General features: G+C 50.0%; 1 protein-coding gene across 1 annotated transcript in view; it reads right to left on the bottom strand.

The window, feature by feature from the left end:
* Positions 1-680: 680 nt before the first annotated feature.
* Positions 681-27,332, bottom strand: part of ZNF777 (zinc finger protein 777) — a 27,744-nt gene continuing 1,092 nt past the window's right edge. The window contains exons 2-5 of the mRNA XM_032401233.1: positions 22,102-22,953; positions 21,015-21,186; positions 5,112-5,462; positions 681-2,135 (exon numbers count right to left, since the gene is read on the bottom strand). Of these exons, the coding sequence (XP_032257124.1) occupies positions 979-2,135; positions 5,112-5,462; positions 21,015-21,186; positions 22,102-22,938 (2,517 nt within the window). The 5' untranslated portion in view covers positions 22,939-22,953 and the 3' untranslated portion in view covers positions 681-978. The remainder of the gene's footprint in view (positions 2,136-5,111; positions 5,463-21,014; positions 21,187-22,101; positions 22,954-27,332) is intronic.

Raw genomic sequence — 27,332 nt, 5'->3', positions numbered from 1 at the left:
ATAAAAAAAGGTCTGACTGGAGCCTTTTGTGGTTTCCCCAACGACTGGCACCAGGGGCCTCTGCACCCCTTCCCTAGCCCTCCCTGTGCCTCCCTGCACCCCTGGCCCTGCCACCGCCCGCCAGCTGCATTTCAAGCTGGGCGGGAAGTCCACGTGGCCCTGGGCAAAGCGCGTAGATTTGCCCTATAACCGTCTCTCCAGCGCATTCCAAACCTGTCAACTCTGAGCATCCTCGTCAACTGGGCCCTACTCCTCCCTGAGCGCCCCCTGTCCTCCCCGCACCCGGCCCTCGCGAGGGTCCGCAGCCTGGAGCGTGTCTGCCCTTCCGCACACCAATTCACTACTTCAAGCTCGTCAGCCCCGTCTCCTTCTCGATCTTACAGTCGGTGGGATCTGCGCCCCCTCCGCCGCCCAACGCGGGGAACGAGCACAGAAGACGGGCTCAACGGAACCTGGCAACTGACACTAGGCACAGAGCCCTCGGCCACCTTCTCAACCCCTCCCCTTCAAAACCAAACAAAAACGGCAAACAGGAAACGCTCATCTTTTAAAAATTACTCTATTATTATCAAATAGAACCACAGTATCCAAAAGGTAATTATAAAGTTCTATTCCCCAACTAAGTGGCCCTGCACCGCCCCTCCGAGTGGCCGGCGGCCAAATCACTCCCCCCGTGCTGATTGGTTTCATCCATTTTATTGTCAAGGAAATTAACAGCCCGAAGGGGTTCCCCAGGTCCGCGCACTCACCCTCCCCCGGGGCCCCCGGTAAACACGGCAGCAAGCGACCTGGTCTCACTACCCCCGAGTCCTTGGGAGGAGGGACGAAAGGAGGGGGGGGGGCTCACAGCAAAGGGGCTGGGGCGCCCCGGCCCCGCCCGCCCGGCTCGGGCCTCGCGGCGCCCAGGCACCTGTCCGGGGGCGGGGGGCGGGGGGCGGGCCGGGCGGCGCCCCCGGCCGGCCGCAGCGGCGCGCGCGCTCACTCGCCCGTGTGGGTCCGCAGGTGGTACTTGAGCGACTGCTTGTAGCGGAAGCACTTGGCGCAGTGCGTGCAGGGGTAGGGCCGCTCGCCCGTGTGCGCGCGCTGGTGCTCCAGCAGGTGGTGCTTCTGCGTGAAGCGCTTGCCGCACTCGGCGCAGTGGTAGGGCCGCTCGCCCGTGTGGATGCGCCGGTGCTCGAGCAGGTGGTGCTTGCGGATGAAGCTCTTGCCGCACTCGGGGCAGGCGTGCGGGCGCTCGCGCGAGTGCACGCGGCAGTGGTTGGTGAGCTTGGACTTCTCGCTGAAGCTCTTCTCGCACTCGGGGCACTTGAAGGGCCGCTCGCCCGTGTGAGTCCGCTGGTGGCGCAGCAGGTGCGACGGGCGGCTGAAGCTCTTGCCGCACAGGCTGCAGATGAAGGAGACCTCGTGCTTGCCCGCGTGCACGCGCTGGTGGATCACCAGGCTGATGTGCAGCCGGAAGCTCTTCTTGCACTCGGGGCACGTGTAGGGCCGCTCGCCCGTGTGCGTGATCTGGTGCTTGGTCAGGCTCGACTTGTGGCTGAAGCTGCTGTCGCACTCGGGGCACTTGTAGGGCTTGGGGCCGCCGCCGCCGCTGCCCGAGCTGGGCGACTTGGGGCGCGGCTTGAGCGTGTGCTTGGGGGCGAAGCCGGGCCCGCGCTCGGGGGACGCGTAGCCGCCGCGGACGCGGTGGATGCGCTGGTGCAGCGTGAGCTGCTGCTTGTGGCGGAAGCTGATCTCGCACTCGGCGCACTCGTACGGCCCCTCCTTGATGTGGTTGCGCTGGTGGATGATGAGGTTGATCTTGAGCCGGAAGCTCTTGCCGCACTCCATGCAGGTGAAGGGCCGCTCGCCGCGCCGGTTCCGCTGCTGCTGGCTCGACGAGCCGCGGCTGTCGCCCAGGTGCCGCTCCCCGTGCGCCGGGGGCGCCAGCCTCTTCACCGGCGGCTTGCCCAGCTGCAGCGGCGGGGGGCTCTCCTCGCCCTCGGGCGACAGCTCGCCGGGCAGCGGGGTCTGGTACATGCTGGCCTCGTAGCGCCCGGACAGCTGCCCGAGGGCCTGCAAGTGCTGCGGCAGCTCGTCCTCCTCCTCCTCGTCCTCCTCGTCCCCCTGCTCCTCCGTTTTGATCACGATCCCCTCTGCTCCAGGGACAGGGAGAGAGACGGACAGACGTCAGCCGTTGCCCAGGGCCTCTACCCTGGACGGAGGCCGGGCAGGTGGCTTCACCTTCGCCCCCCATGCCCGTGTATCGTCACCCCCCCCCCCCGGGGCCGCCTTCTGGGGGAATCCTCCTTTCCGCTCCCTGCTGCCCGGGCCCCCCGCCTCCGCGGGGCTGGATGTGTAACCCGGGCGGGCCTCGGGCTCGGTTCAGCAAGGAACCCTCTCTGGGAACCTTCTGCGGCCCAGAAGGGGCACGCGGCCCTGCCTGCGCGCATCTCCCCGAGCGGGTGGCGGGCAAGTGCCCGCAGGGTCCCCCCCCTCCCCGGGAGGGGGCACTCGGGCTCAGGGTGCCGGAAGCTGGCAGCCTCGTGGGCCTACCAGTTATCACCTGACGCGGACCTTCCCTTTTCCACTGGAGCTACTTGAGGGCTGGGTTCCTACCACCTGTATGGCAAGGGGCCTGACTCCTCAGGCTCGGGTTTCCGGGCCCCAAGGCCGCCTCCGCCCGAACTCCCCAGCCTCACCGCTCTGCCGCTTTCCTGAAGGCACCTGCTGGTTTCTCCTTAGGTGTCTGTACTCACCCTCCTCCAGCGATCTGCCCCTCCTCTCCACGTCTCCAAATCACGCGGGCCACATACCACCCAGCTCCAATCCTGTCTTTGCCCTTAAACCTTCCTTGACCATCCCAACCTGCGGCCCTCAACCCCTCCTGGGCACGCAGCACTCTGGTGTGCCTGCCCAGGGCTTAGGACCTCGGCCTTCTCCTGCAGCACGACCCCCACACAGGTGGGTGACTCACAAAGCCTGAAGCTAGGGCCAGGGTTTCTCCTGCCTTTCCGCCAGGCTCTGGTGTGCGGTGCCCCCCCCCCCCCCCCCGGCCCAGGAAGGGCTCCACTAACACCCCAACTGTAGGATGTCCTCCTCCTCCCTGGCCCTCCATCCTCTAGGCTGGCCCTTTAGGGCCCAAGATATTAGCTGTTCTACACGGTGTTCTAGTGTGTTCCCTGAGAATGTTAGTCCTAGAGAAAAGGAGTGCCCTCTGACTCCTGTCTGCATTTTCTCAAATGCCTTGTACTTAGGTACTCCCTAAACACTGTTACTTGGAGAGCTCTGTTTTTAGTCACTGTGTGACAGGAGAAAGCCACTCGCTTTTCTGAGCCCACCTGTCAGATGGGCTGCTGTAACAGTCTGCATTTGCAGAATTCTTAACAGCAAACAAACGAGAACTTTTCAAGTTCTCGCCTTAGAGCTTGTCTTTTTATTCACAATCTCTTATGGGATAAGCCAAGAAAGAATTTATCCCCATTTCACAGATGTGGGGCATCCAAGCCCAGAGATACCAAGTGATCGTTCCAAATAAAGTAAGTAAAGCCAGACTTCTTCAGAGCTTCTAAGTTAGGGTCCATCTAGTCTGTCCCCTCAACTGACAGGGAAACAAGCTGGCTGTGTGCGTGAGCTGGCCCAGGTCTTACAAAGTAGCCGGTAGTGACCGCTGGGCCTTGGCACTTCCTCCTGCCCTTCTGAACCCAGGAAACAGCAGGGTCACAGTTAGGACACAGGTGTGCCTCTTGTCATGGCCAGTGCTGCCTGGGCCCTGTTGGGATTCTCAGCAGCAAGGGATGCAATCCAAGATGCAAAGTCCCCCCAAGTACCATGCAGAACTTTCCTGAGGTTCCCACTAGAGTGAGTGCAAGTGCTCAGTGGGCAGGCTGGCGTTTCTAGTTCGAGGCTCCACTGCAGCCCAGCCTCACGGCCTGCCCTGCACCTTCCACTGTTTTATAGAGACAGCGTGTAGATTAAAATGTTTTTGGGAATATCATGCGGTTATTTAAAAGCAAGGGGTTAGATCCACATCTTTTGACCAAGAAAGATGTCCGTGATATTTTACGAAGCGCGAAAAGGCCAATTGCAAAGGGATTCTCTACAGGCAAAATGAAAAAATGTAAAAAATCATCAGCACAATACTTTTAAAAACCTAGTAAATAAAATGGATGTGGATACATTTCTAAGTACAAGTAGTATAGAAACTGCTATGATAGTTATTGGCTCTTTGGCACAGAAGTAAAACATCTAAACAAAAAACCAAAACCTAAGTGTGTTCCTTAAAAATTTGGCAGAATTCACTTAATTCCTATCTTATACATTATTTTCAGAATATAGAAAAAAAAGAGAAAAAGCTGCCCAGTTCACCTTCATAAGTTGAGTATAATCTTATTTCCAAAACTAGATGAGGATGATTCAAGAGGGATCAGGCTGATTTCATTTACGAATATAGTTGAAAAGCCCCTGAATAAATAGCAGCTCACTAAGTTTCATGGTGTATGTAAAAAGTACACCAGATGACAGTCGGGCTTTTCAGCATCACACAATCAGCCACAAAAGATGTCCTGAGGCCACTTCCTCACTGTTCTTGAACTCACGAGGAGCCGAGAGTGTGCAGAAGGGTGACCCAGAGGTTTTATAATTAAACACAAGTGATGGCTAGATCATCCCAGGAAGAGACAGCGCCGTCCGTTATTTTCAAAAACATGCTCGGCTAGGGCTGAGACCTCTGGGTCATTGAAGCTTCTAGTGTGACCTAAGAACTATCAAGAACACAGCAGAGATGGAAGTTCTGGCCGCACCACAATGGCATGACCTTGGGTAATTTATGTGACCTTCTCTGCCTGTAGATGGAGGGAGTTGGAGAGGTGATCTCTGAGATCCCTTCGGGGCCTACATCTGACCTCGTCTTTGGCTGTAATACCCTCTTCCTAGCCTGGAGACTGATTCGTACAAATCCAGAGGCAGGAAACCCGTCCCCGAGGCCGTGCCTGGGGTTGTCACACCTGTCAACCCATCGAGGTCAAACGAGCCTCTTGAAGGGAAGCCCAGCTTTCCCACCAGGCAGGGGCCCGTCTGCAGACCTCACTCATGGTAGCGGCTCCCCCCAGCCCGCACCCGCTCTAACTGACCTGTGCAGTTTCGCTGCTGCACCAGCATCTGTTTGAGCTCGCTGAACTCACTGGAGCCTTCCGTGGACTCCTCCAACGTATTCTCCTGTTCCTGCATGTCCAGGTCCGGCTGCTCGCCACACGGGTCTCCCAGCTCCGAGTCCTGAAAGCCGTGCTCTTCCACCTGCCCCATGAGGGGCTCCGGCGTCTCCAGACTCTCGGAGCCCTCGTCGTTGGTCTGCACCTCGATCTTGATCACGATCCCGTCGTGTGCTGTGAAGGTAGGGAGGGGTTGGGGGGAGAGGACAGAAGAACCCAGAACACGTTCATTGCACGAGGTTTTTGCAGCCTGGGATTTATATTTCAAAAATTCTCATTTTAGAGACCATGAGGAAAGATAATGTGGGGTTGAGTGAGCAGACACAGAAGTTTCTGGACATCCTGTAGCCTTGAACATCAGTACCAACCGCAGTAAAGTTAAAATAGATGTGGAGTTTGTATTCCATGACCCCTACAATTTTAAAAATAGTATTGTCAGGGTTGTTTTTTTGCTTTTTGTTTTTTGAACAAATGAGATCTTAATTCCCTTTCCTGGGTCAGGCCAGTCAAAGTCAACAGACAGTTTCCCTCCCTCACAGTCAAGTTGAATAATGAAAAGGCTCATCACCTCCTCACCGTGCACACCTTTTGAGCCCAGCCCCCCAGGGTCCCATGAGGACAGACCAGACACCCCCAAGCCCCCTCCCGGCCCCCAGTTACACACACACACACACACACACACGCACGCACTTGGAGCTCTCAGCTTTGTTTTTAAACAGCATCTGATTACACACATTGCCCTTTTTTTTTTTAACTTGCCAATAGATCTGCAGGTAATTTCGAATGTCCACACACACACGGGCATCATTTTGCATAAATGGAATTTAGCACATAATCTTTTAGTGTGGTATTTTTCCTCTTTTGATTTGCCTTCCTCCTCCCCTCCCTTCCCATTTCACAGCTGCGACCTCCCCAGGTCACCCCTGTAAGTAACCTAGCAGTTTTCTCTACACTTATGTAGGTATTTATGGCAACACCTTTATGTTTCTCTGTTTTTATTTTCTGGCCATTATTGGTTTAAAAAAAAAAAAAACTGGCATATACATAGTCCTCTCCATTCCTTTTCTCCCTCAGATGTCTTGCAGAAATCCCCTGAAAGCAATTTCTGTAGAGCCACCGCCTTCGTCCTAAGTGCTGCAGGCAGCCCGGGGCCAGGACAGCCGCGTGCTCGGCCCTTCCCCCTCCGAGGAACGTGTGTTTTTTTTGGTTTTGCATGATGAACTATCCCGCAATCACAGGTGGATTTACATGTCCCACTGTAAAACAGGGGTTTGATTTCCATGCGAGACCCAGGCGTGGGGCCGCAGAGTCAAAGGTGTGGTTATTTTTAATCTGATAGATGTCATCAGGTTGCTTTTGAACAAGGCTGTGACAATTCGTATTTCTACCAGCCCTGCGGGAGCACAGCCTCTTCCCCACCTCCCTGCCAGAGACTGACACCACTGCTCTTTCATATTTTCCTCGGTCAGATGGGTGTAAGTTGATAATTTTCTGATACTTTAATCCCACTTTCCCGACCAGGGTCATCTGAATATCGTTGTCTTTTCCTTATTGGCTTTTTCAAGTTGATTCCGTATGAACTGTGTTCTGTTCTTGTCAAACTGGTAAGAGTCCTTTGGTTCCTGTGCTAAAGATAACCCGTTTTCTCTTATCAGCATTTCAGACAGTCCCCAAATCTAGCGTTTGTCTGTTGACTCTGTGCCATCTCTTATCAGACCGCTTTCTTCAAGTCTTCCCATGGTCACACACGTCCCTCTGTCTTTTATGGCTTCTGGGTTTTCTTAATTAAGAGGGTCTCCTCTGCTCCTGGATGGTTCACAGGGTCTCCTGGAGTTTATTTCAAGGTTTTTATTGCTTTATTATTTACATTTAGGTCTTTGCTCCATCTGAAATTTATTTTTATTTTGTGTAGAGTGTGAGGTAGGGGTTCAGCTTTACTTTCTTCCCCTATGGAGAGAGCTGTGCCAGCAGAAACTCCCTCCCAGCTTGAAAATCACGTTGTTAATTAAGGAAATTATAGATGTGTAATGCATCAACAGATGCATTTATTCCTTCATTTAATTCATTTATTCAGTGGTTACTTATCGAGCACCAACTAGGTGCGATGGGGTATTCTAATGACATGGGATACATCGGTGCACATAACAGAGCTCCCAACCCCCATACACCTTACCCAAGGCAAGAAACATAATAAATTATATGGGATGCCAGAGGGTGGTTAAGTGCTGTGGAAAGAGAAAAGACACCGGGAACCTGGTAAACAAAGCCAAGAGTCTGTGCCCCTGGAAAGCCTCCCCGCTGTTAACCACACCCACTCGTGATCCCCAAGGTAAAAGCCAGGAAACCAGACCCACCCAGTAGGCCGGCAGCTGATGCCCCGGGACTCAAAACTGGGTTCTCTCTGGTGCCCAGCAATCCTTTCATTCTCGTCTGAGCAGCCAACCAATCTCCTGCCAGCCGTGTGGTGCAGCAGAATATAAAGCAGCTGTGACGGTCCCCGACGCCTCGGGGCCACAGCCTTAAACCCGGACCGTGCCTGCCTTCCCCCACAACCAAGTCTCCAAAACCTCTTCCTCCTATTCTCGGTCTCACAACAAAGATGAAGTCACCCACCCTCACATCCTTGCCTCGCTCCTGCTCTAGCTCTAAGTCACCCGCTGACTCCCCCTTTGTCTCCCACCTGGGGAGACGGTGACTGCTCGCTGCCTGAGCCCCGCTGCGTTCCTGGGGCCACCACGCACCCCCAGTGGCACCCGCTTCTCGCTCTGCAACCCTTGTCTCTGCGCTGGAGCCACGACCATGACCGTGACCCCAGCATCAGAAAAATACCTTCCTGACTTCACAAACTCCTGAAAATATTTTGCCTGCCTCCTCCCTAAAGCAGTTTTTAAAAACTAAGCACCCCTTTGCACTTTTTTGAATAAACATATAAAATGCTTCAGTAACTGCAAAAGATGTCATTTCTGGAGTACTGTAAACATTGATGGTTTAAAATAAACTCTTCTGTCCCTCTTGAATGTCGCCAGTGGGATCTGAGAACGCCGGCAATTTTCAACCCACCATTATTCACTTAAAAAATACATGAACAAGTTCTTCTTTGATAGTTGAAATTTTTATATCATTCCTTTTCACCTTGAACTTCTATTTCCATTCCCACTTTGCCCACAGAATTTTATCCTAGTAAAACATATTTTTATGCTTCGAAGCCTTTTACTGATCTCCTCGTCTACCACTCTGCCACAAAAATGTGTATGTCAATTGAAAGATTAATTTTGCTTTCATTTCTAATAACCACGGGGCTCTAAGTGTTGACTGTTTTCCTGGCTTAAGTTATCCTTCGTTATTATTACTGTACAATGATACACAGTTACTCAAGATAGAAAACTAAAAACTTGTTGGAAATGGCTCTTACAAGGATGGGGAGGAATTTTTTTCCCCCAATTAGTTTGCTTATCTGAGAATGAATATTCTTATTACTTGATTTAAGAGTTCAGAATAAAATCTGTTCCTATCTTTCATTTTCATAAACACAAGCATTGGCAAAGCTCATTTACATAGATATATAGATGGGCTGGCAGGAGCTTTGTTATAGAATCATCACTTGATTCTCCGAATTTGTTCTGAATTATAATGCTGTGAAAGCACATGGTTAACAGATCATCAAAAATTGTTTCTAATGACCTATTAGCTGACAACTTAATTAGGTTCTCTTTCAATTTTGTTGAAAGCAAAGTATTGCGAGTGATCTAACTTGCAAAAGAATTTGCCATCCAGGGCCCAGGGCGCCACACTTGTGGTCCTGTGCCCCTCCGTTCTGGACTGTCTCTGTAACCCAGAGGGCTTTCTATACTTCAGAGAAATGCTCCCTCAGGAGATGGGGACGGGTGAGGGGTGTGGCTGATGAGGACCAGCATGGCAGGGGCTGCATGTGCTGTGTGCTCTCACTGATGAGATTTATGAATGAGACAGATCGACTAAGGACTTCCTGAGCCCTCAAAGCCATCTATGCCACGTCCCTCTTGGGAGGTCTCCTTGAACCCCCGGGGCACTGGTACTCTAGCCCCAAGACCACTGCGTTCAGTACCCGCCCCTCCCTCACGACCTCGCTCCGCCAAACCTCCGATGCTCTCCGCCAAACGGAACTGTGCTTCCCTCTAGGGCGTTTACTTCTTCTCCCTTTGGGAGGTGCTGTGTTTACACATTTTCGTGCCTCTCCTCCATTTGTCAGACAGTTGGGAAACCAGTGGGCTCCTACCAAAAAGGGTTCCCCACCCTAAACAACTTCTGAAAGAGTACTGACGACCAGATTGCATTTATAAGCAGTCATTTGTTCTCCCATTAAAAAAGTTAAAGACACGTACATTGCAGGAATATAGGCTATGATCAAAGGGAGAATTTCAAGCCAGTGGGGAAAAGTTTTAAATAAATGGAATGGGAATGAATGGAGTGGGGGACAACTGCTTCGCAACAAGAAAACAGTCTTCACATTAAAATAAATCACTGATGAAACAACAATTTAGACACAAATAATGAAATCATACTAGTATTAGAAAAAAACAGCTTCTTTCCTTCTCTCTCTCTCTTTACAACCGGGAGCTGAGGAGCAGGCTATTCCTAGCCCCCTGGGACTTCAGATCTGGAGGCATTGGCCGGTCGCAGCAGACATTACGTGTGCCCAGCACATACCAACTCTCATTTTTAGGTGTACATTTTTTTGCAAGAATTTCTGTAGCTTTGCCTTGACATTGTCTGGTGACAAGGAACTGATTTAATTTGTGCTTGGTTTGTGATCTCTGCAATTATGTTTCTTCCTGAGAACTCTTGCAAGATGGGGGAAAAAAACAATCAACCCTACAAATTGTTTCCAAATGTATTGTGTGTTTGTGAGCACTACATTTAATAGTTAATGAAGCTGATATGATGTTATATTTGCAGACACTTAGTGAAAATACTTAACTATTTGTGTTTTGCAAATTTTTTTTTGTTTTCTGGAGCAAGAAATATTTTATTTCAGATTTCAAATATTTTTAGAGGTTTTTGAAAACCTCATAGGCCCAAGACCTGTAATCACGTTTACTGAATAAAAGGGGCTAAGTAAGTATTTCTATGCTTAATATGAAACCCAGACACCATAAAGAAAGTTATGGGTAAATGTGAATACATAGAAACTTAAAACTGATAAAATCTGAACATACAAAAATTTAAAATATCCACACCACACACACAAATACTAAATACAGAGGTAAACCATATATTCAAAAATATATCCGCATACATAGGAAAAGAGCTAATATCCTTAACTTAAAAAAATTTTTTTAAAGATTTTATTTTTGTGAGAGAGAGAGAGAGAGAGAGAGAGAGCGAGCATGCACACCCACGTCCCAGGACCCTGGGATCATGATCTGAGCCGAAGGCAGATGCTTAACGAACTGAGCCACCCAGGCGCCCCATATCCTTAACTTTTAAAAAGCTTTACAGATCGATAATAAAATGATGAATAATCCAAAAGGACAATGTTCAGAAGATAATTCGTAAAATAAGACATCCTGGTGATCAATAAAGGTATGAAAATAGGCTCAACATCACTCTTACAGAAGTTGAATGAAAGCATCAAAATACTGTCTTTTCTACCCATCACTTTGGCAAATAATAAAAAGATAAATAATACCTACTATCGGCATGGGTATGGGGAAAGAGGTAGTCTCATGTTTGTGTATAAACTGGAGGTGTATTAACTGGCACAATTGTTTTGAGGGACATTTAAAATATGTATCAAATTTTTAAATGGGTATATCCTTTGACCCAGAAAGTCTATTTGCTTTTTTTTTTTTTTTTTTTTTAGATTTGATTTATTTATTTGAGAGAGAGAGCAGGGGGAGTGACAGAGGGAGAGTCTCAAGCAAACGCTGCACGGAGCAGGGAGCCTGACTCAGGGCTTGATCCCAGGACTCTGGGATCATGACCTGAGCTGAAGGCAGACGCTTAATGACTGAGCCACCCCGGCGCCCCCATATATAACTTTTTAAAAAAGATTTTAAAAATTGGGGCACCTGGTTGGCTCAGTCCGAAGAGCGAGTGACTCTTGATCTCAGGGTCCTGAGTTTGAGCTCCAGGTTGGGTGTAGAGATTACATAAACAAACTTAAAAAAATAAAGAATAAAACATTGAAAAATGCATTAAGAAAGACTTTAAAAATTAATATGCCAAAAGCTTTAAAAATCTAGCAGAAAGTATAGCCATAAAGATGCTGGAAAGCCAAGTCAACCATGATTTCTCTGCTTTGAGCTGGTGAAGAAGGTTAATGTGGCAACACTGGGTTTTACTTTCCAGAAAAACTAAAGTTTCATCAGCATAATTCAAAAATAATAAATGCAGACAGAGTGAAAGCCCCATATAATTCTCTTCAGTGTATTCCTTCCAATTTATGTGCTTGAGACTCTCCCTCTGTCCCTCTCCCCGCTCGTAATCTCTCTCCCTCTCTCTCTGAAATAAATAAAATCTTAAAAAAGAAAGTTATATATGCACACAGGCTGAGGGTTAGTTTCTCAAAACTTGTTTTTATTTTTATTTATATTTTTAAATAAACATTTATTTTGAAATATTTTTAGAGTTACAGAGGAACTGCAAAATTAGTACAGAGGAATTGCTTTTGTAATATCAATTTAAGCCTGCTATGGTCTCCTTGGATTTATTTTATCATTTTAGGATAATGAAAAATAAGTTCAGGTAATGAAGCTAATCCTCCTCTTAGTGATAAATTTGAAAGCGAACCGTGACACACAAACTTTACTCTGTCATTAATATCCATGGTATTGTTTTTACATGGAAGTTTTTTAACATTACGAAAGCTTTAACATTTTTCAAAACTTGTTTTTAAAAAGCTCTCCTCCACTCCCCACCTATATTTCCTGCTCCCCAGAGGCAACACTTCCAATTCTTCGAGCTAATTCTTCTGTTATTTCCCTTCATATCTCTAAGGAACACACTCCTATTGCTACTCCTTGAATTTTTTTTTTTTTAAGATTTTGTCAGAGAGAGAGCAGACATGCGTATGTGCACATGGGGAGGGGCAGAGGGAGAAGCAGTCTCCCCGTTGAGCAGTGAGCCCGATGCGGGGCTCCATCCCAGGACCCTGGGATCATGACCTGAGCCGAAGGCAGATGCTTAACCAACTGAGCCACCCAGGAGTCCCTTGAATTTTCAATGTAAACATCACCCGATGACTTCCAAGAGCTGGAGGTGAGGACCATCTCTCCCCATCCAGACAAATCTTTTCCAAATCCCTGATCCTTCCAGTTTAGTTTGCAATTCTGTTTGGATGAATATTGGGCATTTACAGTATTAGATTACATAAATGTTATGTAACATTGAACGGTGGAGTATACTACAGTTATTTTCTATGTCTGTGTCTTTTGCTTTCCCTGGCGTTTATAATTTTTTCCTTGGCTTAGCTTACGGTTTTCATTAAGTCAGCTCCAAACTCCCCGACCTCTTCTGTAAGTCTCTCCTCAAAACATTCGGACATAATGGGTATTTCTCAATTTCATCGACTTGAAGGAAAATTTTTACAACCTTCTGATGTGCTCCAGTCTGCACTGATTGCCTCCAGGGGCACAGCTGTCTTCTCGGGATCCCCCTTTGGCATCCCGGGGATCCCCCTCACCTCTCTTCTGTTGGAGCTCCTAACACCTCTCTTGGTGTACTTCCTCATTTCAGCAAAGCGCCTCCCCCAGTTGGAGGAAGGGTGCACAGGAGACCTTGAAAATGTTTTGATTTCATCTCTCACATTTAATTAGAATCGTCTGGCTGATATAAAACTCTAGAACGGTTGGAAAGTATTTTCCAATTTTGAAATTTAGATAATTTTTTTTTTTTTAAGATTTTATTTATTTATTTGACAGAGAGAGAGCGAGAGCAGGAACACAAGCAGGGGGAGTGGGAGAGGGAGAAGCAGGCCTCCCGCCGAGCAGGGAGCCCGATGCGGGACTCGATCCCAGGACCCTGGGATTATGACCTGAGCCGAAGGCAGACGCTTAACGACTGAGCCACCCAGGCGCCCCGAAATTTAGATAATTTTAAAGGTATGCTCTACTGTCTTCTTCCAATATCGTTGGAAAGTCCAAAGCCATCCTAATTCTTGTTCCTTTCTATGAACCTTTTTTTTTTTTTTTCCCCCTTTCTGGAGACTTGTAGGATCGTTTTGGCCTCAGTTGCCCGGAAATTTCTTGCTGAAGTATCTAAGGCATGGGTCTGTTTTCATCCATTGTTCTGGACAGTTGCTGGGCTCTTTCAATCTGGAAAACCATGTCTTTCAGTACTGGGAATTTTCCTTGAATTATTTCATTGCTAATTCCCTCCTCCCTATTTTTGTTATGCTTTTGTGTGTGTGTGTGTGATGTTCCTAATATCTGGATGTTGACTTCCATCCTTTACTTTTTTTCTTTAAGATTTTATTTATTTATTTGACAGAGAGAGACACAGTGAGAGAGGGAACACAAGCAGGGGGAGTGGGAGAGGGAGAAGCAGACTCCCTGCCGAGCAGGGAGCCTGATGGGGGGCTTGATCCCAGGACCCCGGGATCATGACCCGAGCCGAAGGCAGACCCTTAACGACTGAGCCACCCAGGCGCCCCTCATCCTTTACTTTTTAAAATTCTTTCACTATTTTCTTTTTTGCCTTTGTGCTCTATTTTCCGGGACACGTGCTCAACTTTATCTTCTAACACTGCTACTGAGTTTTTAATTTGTATTATTTTTAAATTCCAAGAGTTCCTTTCATTCTTTTTTTTTATAAGCATTATACTTTAAAAAAAAAGATTTTATTTATTTATTTGACAGAGAGAGAGAGAGCACGCACAAGCAGGGAGGAGGGGCAGAGGCAGAGGGAGAAGCAGACTCTCTGCCGAGCAGGAAGCCCAATGTGGGGCTCCATCCCAGGACCCTAGGATTATGACCTGAGCCAAAAGCAGATGCTTAACCCACTGAGCCACCCAGGCACCCCAATAAGCATTATACTTTTGTGTCATGGATGTATTCACTTCTTTTATCTCCTTAAGGAATGTGAAATACATATATGTTATATATATTACATAACTATATATAAATATATACATATGTATTTAAACATAGTTTTTTAAAACTCTCTGCATGATCTCTGTTTCTCTGAAATTTATTTTTTCTGCTTTCTTTTCCTTTGGTCTCTCTATATTAGAGGCTTTTCCCAAATGTCTGTGGTCTTGGTTATCTATAATTAAAAGTAGAATACTCAAAAGAGATTGAAAGGTTGGTGCCTTTAAGTAGGGCTTGCTATGATGCGTTTCCCAACAGGATGGCTTGGCTGAGTCATTTCCTGGGGAGATCCCTTGGGCTGGTCCCCAAAGTCTCCAGGCAAGACTTGTCCAGTATGCTGCCTGGGGGTTTCATCCTGGATGTCCACATTGCTTGGGAGCCAGGTTACGGAGGAAGGCTGCAGATCTCAGTATCTGCATGTCATGTTTCACTTACTGTCTTGTAGTCGGCATGGTGCCCCACCCTCCACTGTGCCCGGTGTCCACCTTCAGACATCGTTTTGTTCATCTTCTCCAGAGAAGAAGCCTTGGCTGTCCACCAGGGCTGGGAGAGGCAGATGCCGGCTGAGGGACTGAGGGAGGCCGCGGAGGGGAGGTGAAAGATGTCTGACCCATCCTCTGTTTTTAAGCCCACCTTTGCCCCCATCTCCAGAGATACCTAGAGTCTCCGGTACTGCTCATTCCCGAGTCTGGAGTAGGGAATGGGGGTGGAGTGCAGATCGAGTTTCTTTTCTGCTTTCCCCAGTATCAATTTTGGATGTAGCTTTCTAAATCAGTGATCACCCAGCCATCTGCTCTCGGGCTTCCAGAACGTACTTGCTGTTGTCTCCTTGTTCATTCCTTAAAAAGCCCCTTCACTCTTGCTTTAGAAGGATTCTGGGAGGCAGGAGTAAACACATGTTCAACCTGCCATCTTTAACTCGAAGCCTTTCTTCGTGCGTTGTTTTTGTTTGTTTGTTTGTTTTTTAATTATTTTTACTGAATAAGAAGTAATACTTGAGAATATTTCTACAAAGCATAAAGAAATATGATTTCGTTATGTTTCCATTCAATTTTTTTTTCCTATCATTTGTTTACATCACGGACTTGATGTTACATTTCCATTTTCCATTTCTACATCATTCACTTGCCCTATCGACTGGATCACCGCGATCAGCTTCACACCGGCGTCAGCAATCCCCATCTGAGGCAAACACAGCTGCCCCCCAGCTACCGCCCCATATTTCCACTCCCCACTCACAGCTAAACCTGAAACAGCTGATGACAGGTGCTGCCTCCCTCACCCCCCATTCCCCCCTCAGCCCGCTCCAACGGGCTTCCACCCCACGCACCACCAGTGCTTCTCCTGCCGAGGTCACTGGTGTTGCCCAGCTGCGCATCCCGGGGACACGTGGGTCTTCGCCTTACTAAACCACACTGCAGGATTCAGCAGGCTGACCACACTCCCTCCTTCTGGAAACACTCTTCTCTTGACGCACTATCTTAATTTCGCACGCTCTACCGCCTGAGCCAGCCAGGTGCCCCAACTCTTCTCATGTCTTGCTACCTTTCTGACCACTCCTTCCATTTCCTCTGCTTCCTCCTTCCTTCTTCAAATCCTACAATAGTGGTTCTCGGCCCTGGCTGTGCATGAAAATCACCTTGGCACCGTTTTAAAGACTACCCGTGCCTGGGCCCCTACCCAGACCAATATATTCCAAATCTGCTCTGAAAGTCAGGGCTCCCAAGGGCATGGCCTGTGCTCTTTCCCTTCTCCCTCTCCGGACCGGGTCTATGCTACCAACGCCCAGATGTCTGTCTCTAGCTCAGATCTCGGTCGGTTTTTAACTCTATTCAGCCACTTTCTCAACACTGGAGCTCCCCCGGGGGCCTCCAGCCCGACCTGTTCTTGTCATCTCTCCAGGTCCGCACCTCCTGCGGTCCTCCACCTCCCCCAGCACTTCACTGCGCTCACAAGATGGGGAACCTCCCTGTCAACACCGCCCATCACAGGTCCTTCCAAGCGTCTACTGCCAAAACCGGTCCCTGGGGATACCCACCTCTCTCCTGGCCTATGCCACGTCGTCTGCCTGGACTACAAAGTCTCCAACCGGTCTCCCAGCTTCCAGACTTTCTTCCCTCCAGTGAGTCTCCTCAGGGCACCTGGAACTCCTATTTGCCCTTTAGGTTCCCACTAAAAACACCACTTCCTCAAAGAGGCCTTTTCTGCTGTCCTAGCTCAGTGAAGTCCTCCATGCTGTGTCTCTCACAGGCCTGGACGCTCGCCTTCATAGCACTACCACCCCCCTTACTGTAATATTGTATGTGTGTGCGTGTGGGGTTAGTTATTACTGTTGGTCTCTTGACATAGTACTTGGTACAAAAAAAAAAAAAAACAAAACCCTGATGGGTTGCCTGGGTGGCTCAGTTGCTTAAGCGTCTGCCTTCGGCTTGGGTCATGATCCCGGGGTCCTGGGATTGAGTCCTGCTTCAGGCTCCTCAGTGGGGAGCATGCTTCTCCCTCTCCTTCTGCCCCTCCTCCCCACTCATGTTCTCGCTCTCTCTCAAATAAATAAATAAAAATTTTAAATAAAGCAAAAACAAAAAGCCTGATGACCTAAATAATAAACATACAAATGAAACATACGGTATAAAAACTTCATTGATGATTTTAGCGGCTGTGTAAGAATTTATCACAATGTAATATAGGATCTGTCCATCTTAATCCATCGTTTGGATTCTTTTCCATGCTACAGACTCTCAGAAAGGAAAGGAAATTCTTAGGTCAAGTATATGAACGTTTTAAATATTTAAAGCATATTTTAAGACTAAAAAATATCAAATTGCTTTTCAAAAAGACTGAGATCTTGGATTTCAGCCATGCCTTCTGGTTTGTTTTTACTCTCTGCTAATTTGTTCCGTGAAAATGGGACCTGGCTTCCCCAGACCTCCATTACCCCCCTTCAAGGGCCATGAATGGGAGCCCCTGCTCTAAGTGTTCTGAGAGCAGGGTCAATATCGGAATCATTTTTGGATCTCCTTGCCCTTAGGGATCCAAACCATAAATAATAGTTGATTGAATACATTCACTTAGCGAGTTCATAAAATTGTCATGTTCAGTGTACTTGGAACTACGAGAACTCTCAGTTTGCTAGGCTATTCCCTGTCGGTATCGTAGCAGAGCTGGTTCTGCAGCCACCTTCTAGGAAGATGCGAGAGCTCTGGGGCTCGGATAAGGGCCGATTCACAGAACAATCCTGCTCTCCAGCGGCCAGGACCCCTGGCCTCAAACGGAGGTGTGAGCTCACGGCCAGCCCTGTGTGGCGGGGGCCCCTGTGCTCCCCGTGCTCCCCTCCGTCCGGGCTCTGAGTGGCTGGAGATGGTCCGTGGAGCAAATGCACGTTCCAGCCACACAAGGCAGCCTCTGGGGGGGCTGCCGCTTCCCACAGCCGCTCAGGCCACGGACATGCGTGTGCTGGGAGGAACCCGGCCCGAGGCAGAGTGGGCTGAGGTTATTTGCTTTTGATTGTGTGGGAGGCCCGTCTGCGAGGAGGCTGTGAACACGCAGACAGAGGAAGGGGATGGATGCTGTGGTCCCAGCGTGCACGAGACAATGCGTGAGGAGCAGCACCTAGGCCACAGAACCCCACTGGGACATTAGGCTGGATTTTAGGGTATTTACCGTGAACCACTCGCCCAGATTCTCATTCTCTGCCTCCCAGGCCTGCTTCCTTATTTTTCTTTTTTTAAAGATTTTATTTATTTATTTGAGAGAGAGAGAATGAGAGACAGAGAGCATGAGAGGGGGGAGGGTCAGAGGGAGAAGCAGACTCCCCACCGAGCAGGGAGCCCGATGTGGGACTCGATCCAGGGACTCCAGGATCATGACCTGAGCCGAAGGCAGTTGCTCAACCAACTGAGCCACCCAGGCGCCCCCTGCTTCCTTATTTCTTCTGCTTTGAATCTCTCTCTTCTTTCCACCTGACCCTTGTTTTTGGCTGTGGCCACTCAAACCTTGTGGACAAAAGGACCTTCTGCCACATGTCATTCTTTGTCCCCAAGTCCCCAGTCTCACCTGCTTTTAAATCACCTTTTTTGTCTCCAGAATGAACTCAGATCAGCCTCTACCCTCAATTTAAATCTCTAGCAAATCTCTAGGAAGGAAGGATGCTGGATTGCTCTGCGAGATGCCAGCATTTATTTTTCCAGAGGCTTCTGTCTCTTCTGTCAGTTACAGCTCTCAATCCACGGGGCTGACATTACTCTAGATGTTTCTGGACCTCCTGCTAGGAGCCAGCTGATAGGTCCCAGAACCAATGACATTACTTCATAACAAGACCTGGCCTTTGGCTCCGGTGAGTTCTCTAGCTAGATTATCCTTTTTCAAAAGATAGGATCACCCATGATGTCTGGCTGCAAAGGACAAGGATCGGCTTCCACCACAGACCTTCAAGGTAGATGATTCAAGTCCAAAGGCAATTCCAAAGCAGGAGCTCCACAAACAGACCACGCACAAGAGCACCTGCAGGGCAAGCACGTGGGCTACTGACATGGGGCTGGCGAGGGACGACACCCATGCAGAATGACACCAGCTAGTGTTTACTGGGCCGCCGGTACAGCCCAGTCACCCCATCAGGCCCTAGAGACTAGCACCAGTCCTATCTTATAGATGGGGAAAATAAGCTTCCCAAAAGGCTGAGTCAACCAAAATCATACCGCCAGTGAGCCGAGAAGCCGGGACTCGAGTGCAGGCGCCTGACCCTGGGGTCTGCACTTGAGACACACGCCTTTCTGCTGCCTCCGTCAAACCGCCCCGTCCAGACACTGTTCTGCACGTCGCACAACATTTCACGTCAAGTCTGTCTGTCCCTATCCCTCCACTGACCAGCTGCAGGAGCAGGGGTGAGGCCCTTCTCTGGAGAGCTCCACGAGGCACCATCACTGGCACCCTGACAAGTGACCACGTTTCTTTCAGTTCCGGTTTTGTTTCCCGCCAAGAGTGAGGTGACACCTGGTCATGTCAGAAACTCCCCAAGACGATGAACCCAATGGCATTCTTATTTCTCAGCCACTTGGGCCACTGTGTGTTGGGGGGGGGCGGTCAAGGAGGCGTCAGGCAGGTCCCAGCACCTGCAGGCCTCCTTCCTGCACACAGCTTGCTAACACAGCCCTCGGGGGTCTACTATGGATTGCAACACCCCAGGCTGGGCCTCCTGAGGGCCGAAAGGTCTAGAAGGCAGAGCTTCTATGTAAATGGTTAACATCCATTATTATATCTAAGGAGCCTCTACAATTAGTAAAAAATAAAAAAGCAAATATAAATAGGTAATTCATAGAAGAAATGCAAATGGCCAGTAAACACAGGAAAAGATGCACAAGTTCACTCATCATCAAAAAATACATATGAAAATAATGAGGCGTCATTTTTCACCCATCAGGAAAGACAAATATTTCAAACAGAAGAACATCAGTTCGGGCCTGGGCATGGAGGGACGGCCCTGCCGCGCCCTGGGGTGTGAACGTCCACAGCCTTCTGGAGGAAGTGGCCGTGATATGGTCAGTGTGCGTCCTCTTCGCTCGGCAGACCTCCTTGGAAGCCGTCCTCCTGAAACACTCGTGCAAGCGCACACGGATGCACAAGGCTGATCATGGCCCTCGGTGACAGGCAGGAGTCGGGGTCAGCGTGCTGCTCAGTAACAGCAGAAAGGTCAAATGCCCAGTGGCTCATCTGGAATGCCGCACCATCCTTCTGAGCAGGCCTACCTGTGCAGACGTGGAAGGCTGTCTAGGGCCTACCCTTCGGGAGAGTAAGTGACCAACCCCATCTGTGCAAGCCACAGACGGCGTGTGCACAAGTGTGTATGTTTGCATGTGCACAAATAAGGAAAAAAGAATGCAGGCCGAAGGGTTCATGGTGGTTACCTCTGGGGGGCAGTACTGGTGGGAGGGTGGGCATTGCTCTTTATGCCATAAATCTAAATTTTCACAATTATGTATATACTTTAAAAAGAAAAGAAAAAATGAGTTAAAAAGAAAAAGTTGCCTTAATGGGGAGGTATATGTATATTCAATGAACAATTCTAGCAAGAATCAAAGTTTCTACGCAACTTGCATATGTAAATGTTTTTCTAACTTTTTTTGTGTGCCCAAAGAGTTCCCCTTACCAGACAGAAGGATACACATAAAACTAAAGTATATTTCCCAGGTTTTCCTCCTTAAATACTCTTATTAAATGAAAACAACAAGAATGCACAGACTTTGGGGGAAGAGAGTCCTCAGTGAGATTGTTGTGACTCGCTGGTGGGACCCAGCATGAGCATCAAACTCCTGGGTCACAGCCTCCTCTCTGCATGGCGGAAACAACACCCCGGGGGACCCTCCAACAGTGACAGTGCTCAGTCATTTGCATGGGCGAAGGGGAACGAGCACTAACACCTGTCTCAGCGCCTTCACGGGAGAGGTGGAGGATTAAATGACTTGATTCTCGTAAAGCCCTTCACACTCTGCTTTGTAATTGTTTGCTGAACAAACTCATTAAATATATACATACAGGGCCAGGGGGGAAATAATGTAGAGGTGAGACCCTGCCGTCTGTCTTCTTCCCACCTGTCCCCAAGGCTTCTCAGCAGAGCCGTGCTGTTGACGAGCTGTCCTCATCTCTGCTGCCTGGGGGCATTTGTTCTAACTGGTTGTGTGCTCTAAAATTCGGTTTTCCTTGTTTCTGATTATTGGTAGGACTGGAGTTCAGAACTCCCAACGTTTTCAAATGAACCTCAGGCTAGTGTCAAGGAAGCCCCCCCAGCGTGGGTGAACCTTCTCCTTACCCATAGAAACCAGAGACTCGTAGTTGCCCCGCATCACGTTCTTGTAGAGCTCCTTCTGCCACTCGGACAGGTTCCCCCACTCCTGCTCGGAGAAGTGGACGGCGACATCGTCGAAGGTGACAGGGACCTGAAACCACACAAGCTCGGCTTGGACCAACTGGACGGCAGTTACAGGCCCTCAGTTGCCAAATCCCAAGGCAACGAATGGCTCTAAGCCCCGGCCCCTGGCTCAAACACCTCTTCTTAGGACTGCAGTGGGAAAGGCCCAAAGGCACAGTGGTGGGTGTTCACCACGGACCTCTTTAGAAATCTGGCCTGACTTCAGCCACTGTCCTGGCCCCCACGGAGAAGGGCCTTGTTTTGTCTAGTCCGTTTTCTAATGGGATTATCCTTGCTGCTATAAAGCATGGTCTGCAGACCAGGGAATTTGCTAGAAATGCAGACCCCCAGGCCCCAATCTTAGACCCACTAAATCAGAGTCTGCATTTAGTAAGATCGCCACGCTAACATTTGAGAAGGGCTGGCCTACAGAATAAAGTCCAAGTCTCGTCCCTACATAAGGCTGTGTACGGGGACAACACACAAAAGAACAGAAAGAAAACCAGTCCACATTCAAGTTCTTTTAGGATCTTCTGGGAAATAATATTAAAACCTAACTATCTCTCGTTTTTTAGGATACCGCTTGAAATCACATTTTTACTGGCATTAACATAATTTGTAAGTCAACTGATAAAACTGTGGAGCAGGACAGAGCCCCGGAACCTTCCCCCAAGGTCTCCGTCCACCTTGACAGTGAACCGCTAGGTCACTCTTCTTGTGAACTGAACACCCTTCCAAACTGACCATCCCTGATCACTAAGAGGGCTTTACCAAGAGGACAAATCATGTGATTTTGGCCTATCTTGTGCTTGGTGAAGAGATGTTGGTATCACTGTATTTGTTTCCTTCTTAACCAGCTCTTCTTCTTTCTTTTATATGAAATTCCTAAACCACATGCCAATTCAGATCCCTCCCCAGGAAGCCCCAGCTGGGATAGCTTTACCTTGGGAACCTCTCCATTGCTGCCCGGGGGCAGGCGCAGGATCCAGAAATTTCGGTTTTTCAGCAGGTTCTCCATGTTCTCCAGCCGCCTCTGCAGCAGCCCGTACTCCTGCAGCAGGGTCCCCAGCACGACCCACTTGCTCTCCAGGTGGTTTGCGAACTCCACGGCTGTCTTCTCGCAGTCCGCCAGCTTCTTCTCGGCCGTCCCCGTCCGCCCCTCCAGGGTCAGAAGCCGCATGGCCTGGGCCTCCAGTTTTCTCTCCACCGCTTGGACGGCAGCCCACACGGCCAAGCGGGTGATCTCCGCCGTAGGGAGTGGTGTGTCCTTCTGGGCTGCAGAAGAGATCTGGAAGGGAGTGTCTTTTTGGGAAACGGGGCTCTGAAGCAGGGGGTCCATGTCAGCCTCCGGAACTGTGGGGGAAAGGGTGAGGGGGTCTTTCTCAGGAACTTCCGGCGAGTGGAGTGGGGCTTCTTGGTGGGGGGTGGAGTGGGAGAGAAGTGATATTTCTTGTTCAGCAGCAGCTGGGGGTGGATACTGGGTCTCTTCCTGGGAAGTCATGGGACCCTGGAGATGAGTCTCTTGCTCAGAAGCGGCAGGATACAGGAGTGAGGGTCCCTTCTGGAGAACATGCGGCATTCGGCCAGAGGTCTCTAGCTTGGGAGTCTGGGGTAGGGAGCCTTGTTGGGGAATGGGGGGAGACGAAGAAGGAATCTCTCTGGGGGGAAGAACACGGGATTGGAACAGAGTTTCTCGGGGGAGTCCAGCAGGGGCCTGACGCGGAGTTTCTTCTTGCAGAACATTGGGGAATGACGGAGGTGATGAGCGTTGGGTCTCCATGTCCAGCTGCTGGACCTGTGTTCAAGGAAAGAAAGGACAGGATTGAAGGCCACAGGCTCCAGCTGGCAAAGTAAATGCCAAAGATAGGCACCCACCTAAAAAGGGTTGCGGGTTTACCGGCAATAAGATACATTGCATGGACTTGAGTCTCTTCTTAAGAACCTAGCGCTGATTTAGACATCAATTATAAAACTATTATTAACAACAAAGAAAAGAAAATTAACAACGCCACCTTCCGCGTTGGTAGAACCATCTCTTTCTTCATAACACGCATCTCCCAGGGACCACCCAGGACTAGGAGTGGACGAGAGGGGAAAGCATACCAGCTTCGGCTCTCAGTCCCGTCCACGCTGACGGCGGCCGGCTTACTGGGCTTCCCCATTCTCAGTATCCTCACCCATAACACAAAGACAGTATCTAACACGCCTGCCACCTCACTGAGTCTGAGCACTGAGCATCAAATAAGACTTCGTAAAACGAAGGAGCAGAATTTTGTCAGTGCCGGGCACTGTTACTACCCCAAGACTCCCAGCAAGGCGGGAGGCAACTCTTGGGGCCGGCGCTGTTAAAGGACTTCCCTCGACGGTGAACTTGACATCTGGCCCCACTGCTCCTGCTTGTGTCAGCAGGCAGTCCCAGTGCTCCCTGTCTTTCCCTCACGTCCCCCAGTGGCGAGGACACACAAATACCTTCAGTTTCCCAGACTCTGATAAAAGCTGAATTGTGGACTTATCAATACAATTTCTCAGAGTATGTATATAGTGAGACATGTTGCATGGACCCAGCCCCTCCTGGAGAGGCTGAATGGGCTTCTGGGCATTCCAGGCTGCCTTCTGCTTCCCCAGAGAGAGGAGAGACCCTGCCTGAGCCAGGCTAGGGGACGGCAATTTGCCCCTTGTACGGGAGCCAAAGTCCCCAGGGCAGATGGTCCACTGAGGTAGGTGTGCGCTGGTGGTCTGAGTTCCTCCTTGTGGTTTGTGAGATGGGCGATGAGGAGCAAAGGCCTGGAGGGACTGGAAATGGAGCGGAAGTCAGCCAGTTCTGTGACTCACGTCAAGACTGGCAGGGGGATGAGAACCAAATAAAGACTGATTCCTTTGAGGATTTTCATTATTTATTCTCTCCCTGTTCCCCACCTTGCCACATTCATGTTGAGAGAATTCTTGTGTCACCAGGAAGGTGAAGCAAAGGTCTTCTGAGTGGCCAGTTCTGGGTTTACTTATCCAGACAATCAATAGCTTTATTGGAACTGAACTGAAGTTCTATAACATGTTTGTCCATTTGCTCATAATCTTCCTTCAGAGAATCTGTTGAATGACCCATCACTGTGCCATGTACAAGTGATCTTTAATATAACTTGAAATTCCCATTCTCTTTGTTTGAAAGGGAGCATCTCCCTGGGGTCCAGTCTGACATATAATATGTGCTCAGTAAATGTCTGCTGAATGAATGAACAGTAGAAATTATTGGGTCATGGGAAAAAAAAATGTTAGGGTGAAGAATGACGTGGCTTCGGTCATCTATCAGAGCCATCTAAACCTATTTATATCTCCTACCGCTTTCTTTCCTTTATTTGTTCATTCATTCACTTACGAGGGCCTTCACTGAGACAGCACCACACTTTGAAGCCAAGAATTGAAAACCGAAGGCCTGTTCAGGCGGAATGTTCTTGAAGGTAGTATGATCCAATAGCTCTGCAGCTAACCAGATGTGAGAGCTAATTAGTCAGATAACAGCTAACAGTTAGTCAGCATTTATCGTGCGCCATGAACTGTGTTAAGCATTTTAAAGGCTTATCTCACATCATCCTCAGGAAGCCCTATGAAATGCCTTCGACTCAGGTCATGATCTCAGAGTCCCGGGATCGAGTCCCACATCGGGCTCCCTGCTCAGTGGGGAGCCTGCTTCTCCCTCTGCCTGCAGCTTCCTCTGCTTGTGCTCTGTCTCTCTGTCTCTCAAATAAATAAATAAAATCTTAAAAAAAAAAAAATAGGGACTCTGAAAACTGTTACCCACACTTAGCATATGAAGACACCGAGGCTTGGAGAGGCCAAGCCAACCAACTTGCCCAAGGTCACAAAGCGGGCTGGCCGCAGAGCCCCGGCCCTCAGCGGGCGCTGTAGGATGCCTCCGGGCCTCATCTGTCAACTGAGGCAGCAGGTCAGGTAAGTGCTCTGAATCCTTTCTACCTCTAAAATTCAGAGGCCTGGAGATTAAACAAAGACCTGTGGGAGGTTCTATGGTGGGGAAGGCCCTGTCCATAAAGACATTTCAGGGACCCCTTTGAAAACCTGATGAAAGTTGTGGATTCTCTCCCTCAAAAAAAACAAAAACAAAAACAAAAAAACCACATGTGGGCGTGCATACAAAATTCTGCAAACGCTTTCAAGGGGTTCACAGACCCCTAAGCCTGAAGACTCGTCAACAACTAAGCTACCTCTCTTCACAGGTGAGGGCAGAGAGGACATAGGAGCCTCAGACGCAGGGAAAATGACTAGCAAAACGCAACATAATAGGCACATTATGGCCCTGTCCTTGGAGGGGGATTAGGGTATTTGCCTACAACTAATAGGAAGAAGGGAAAAATCCCCGGGGGCCAAGTTAGTCTCCCTGAGTAATACAGGGGTTTAACTAAAACAATGAAGAAAAAAAAAAAAAAGCTCCAGTACAGTACCGAAAGCCAGCAGAGTAAGATACCTTTACCAACTAGTCTAATCAGAGCTCAAAGGAAAGTGCCATTTCTTTGCTATTACTAGATTGGCTCTCTCCACTTCCAGATCTGGAGGACTGTAGAGGGATGAGGGGGCCCCAGGAACACACCCCTCCTCTACCCCCAAATTAAAGCCCCTTGCTATAATGTCCTCCGTACCAGTAAACCACGGCTCGATTTTACCCTAAGCATCAAGAGAGTGATGGAGCTGTAAATATAGTATCTAAGATTAATAAGCCTGCCTTCTCAAACTGTTGTGGGCAGAGGGAGGATTCTGGACTGTGTATCACAGGATTTAAATGACCCTCCCTACCTCACGCATCCCAAGTGGATGGGGTCTCCAGGACTCATGCACCTTAGCAGAAAAAATACATAACCATTCATATCAACTTATAAAAAAAGAAAGCCGTGCCATTTTCTTGTAGGACCCAGTGTGATTAACTCAGAATTATATACCATTCAGGGGCCCTGGAGACCGAAGCCCAGAGGTAGGCATTTTTAAATCTCCATTTTATTTTATTTTTCCAAGAGATGATTATTATTTTTGTTGAACCGGGAGGCTCTTTAGAAAGCATATATCCCGACCCCCTCCTGCACACAGCAGTAAACTGAGGCTCACAGGCGCTGACCCCCATGCAGCAATCCTGCTCCCCAGCGCAAGCCACTGCATCTCAAAGAGCAGGTCTGCGGGGAGATCTTAGTGCCGATTTTTAAATAATGGCCCACTAAACAGGACCATCGGCCACTAAACCCTTAGGAGCTCGCTCCCCAGACCCCATCCGTCTGGACACCCAAAATTTGGCAGGGGGGCCCTCCAGAGGAAAGGGGCTGGAGGCCCAGGCGCCCGAGCCCGAGGGTCACCTGTTCCCCACGACGCAGCCGCGGGGCTGGGCGCTGCCCAGCCTCTCACCCCGCCGTCACCTCCCCCCCGACGGGCCGCGTCCACCGCGCGCCGGGCCAGGCCCCTAACCCAGGGGAGGCCGCCGCCAGAGCCGCCCCTTCCCCGTCCAGGCCCGCAGCCCAGGAAGGCTGGTATTTCTGGGGACGCGGGCACCGGGCCACGGATGATTCGCTACGTGACCTTGGGGCAGGCCGGGCAGGTCGCCGCCAGGTGTCCGTGCCTCAGTGTCTCCGCTCTGCGAAATGGGGAGAGCCGCGTCAGCGCCGCGCTCCGGCCGCGGGAGGCTCGGCGGGGGCGAGCTCTGCGGAAAACGTGCGGCGGCAACCCCGACGGACGCAGCGCCCGCTCCGCAGGGAGCGAGGTGCGCCGTCCCCGGGCGCCCACCTCCCGGCCCGCGAGCGTGCCAGGCCCCGGCGTCCGCGCAGCCTCGCCCGGACGGCGGCCGGATCCTCGGGCCCGCTCCCATCCCGCAGCACCCCCCTCTCCCGTTAAGGGGCGCGCGAGCCCTCCGGCACCCCCCTCCCCCGCCCCCCACGTCGCGGCGTTTCTGTCCCTTACCGAGACCCCAGGCCGGGCCGCCGAGCCCGGGACGCGCAGGCCGTCCCCCGGGCCCCGAGTCCGCGCGTCCGTGCGCGCGCGGGCCGCCCTCACCGGAGCCGGGGCCGCCTCGGCCATGGCCGTGCGCTGTCCGGCCCGGCCCGGAGTCGCCGCCGCCGCCGCGCGGCCCCGCGCAGGCCGGCCCCCGGCCTCTCCGCAGGCGGCGCCCGCCCGGCCCTGCCTTCC

The sequence above is a fragment of the Phoca vitulina genome, unplaced genomic scaffold, assembly GCF_004348235.1.
Source record: "Phoca vitulina isolate PV1807 unplaced genomic scaffold, GSC_HSeal_1.0 scaffold4, whole genome shotgun sequence".
Classification (NCBI taxonomy): Eukaryota; Metazoa; Chordata; class Mammalia; order Carnivora; family Phocidae; genus Phoca; species Phoca vitulina.
This window is presented reverse-complemented; position numbering and strand designations above follow the sequence as displayed.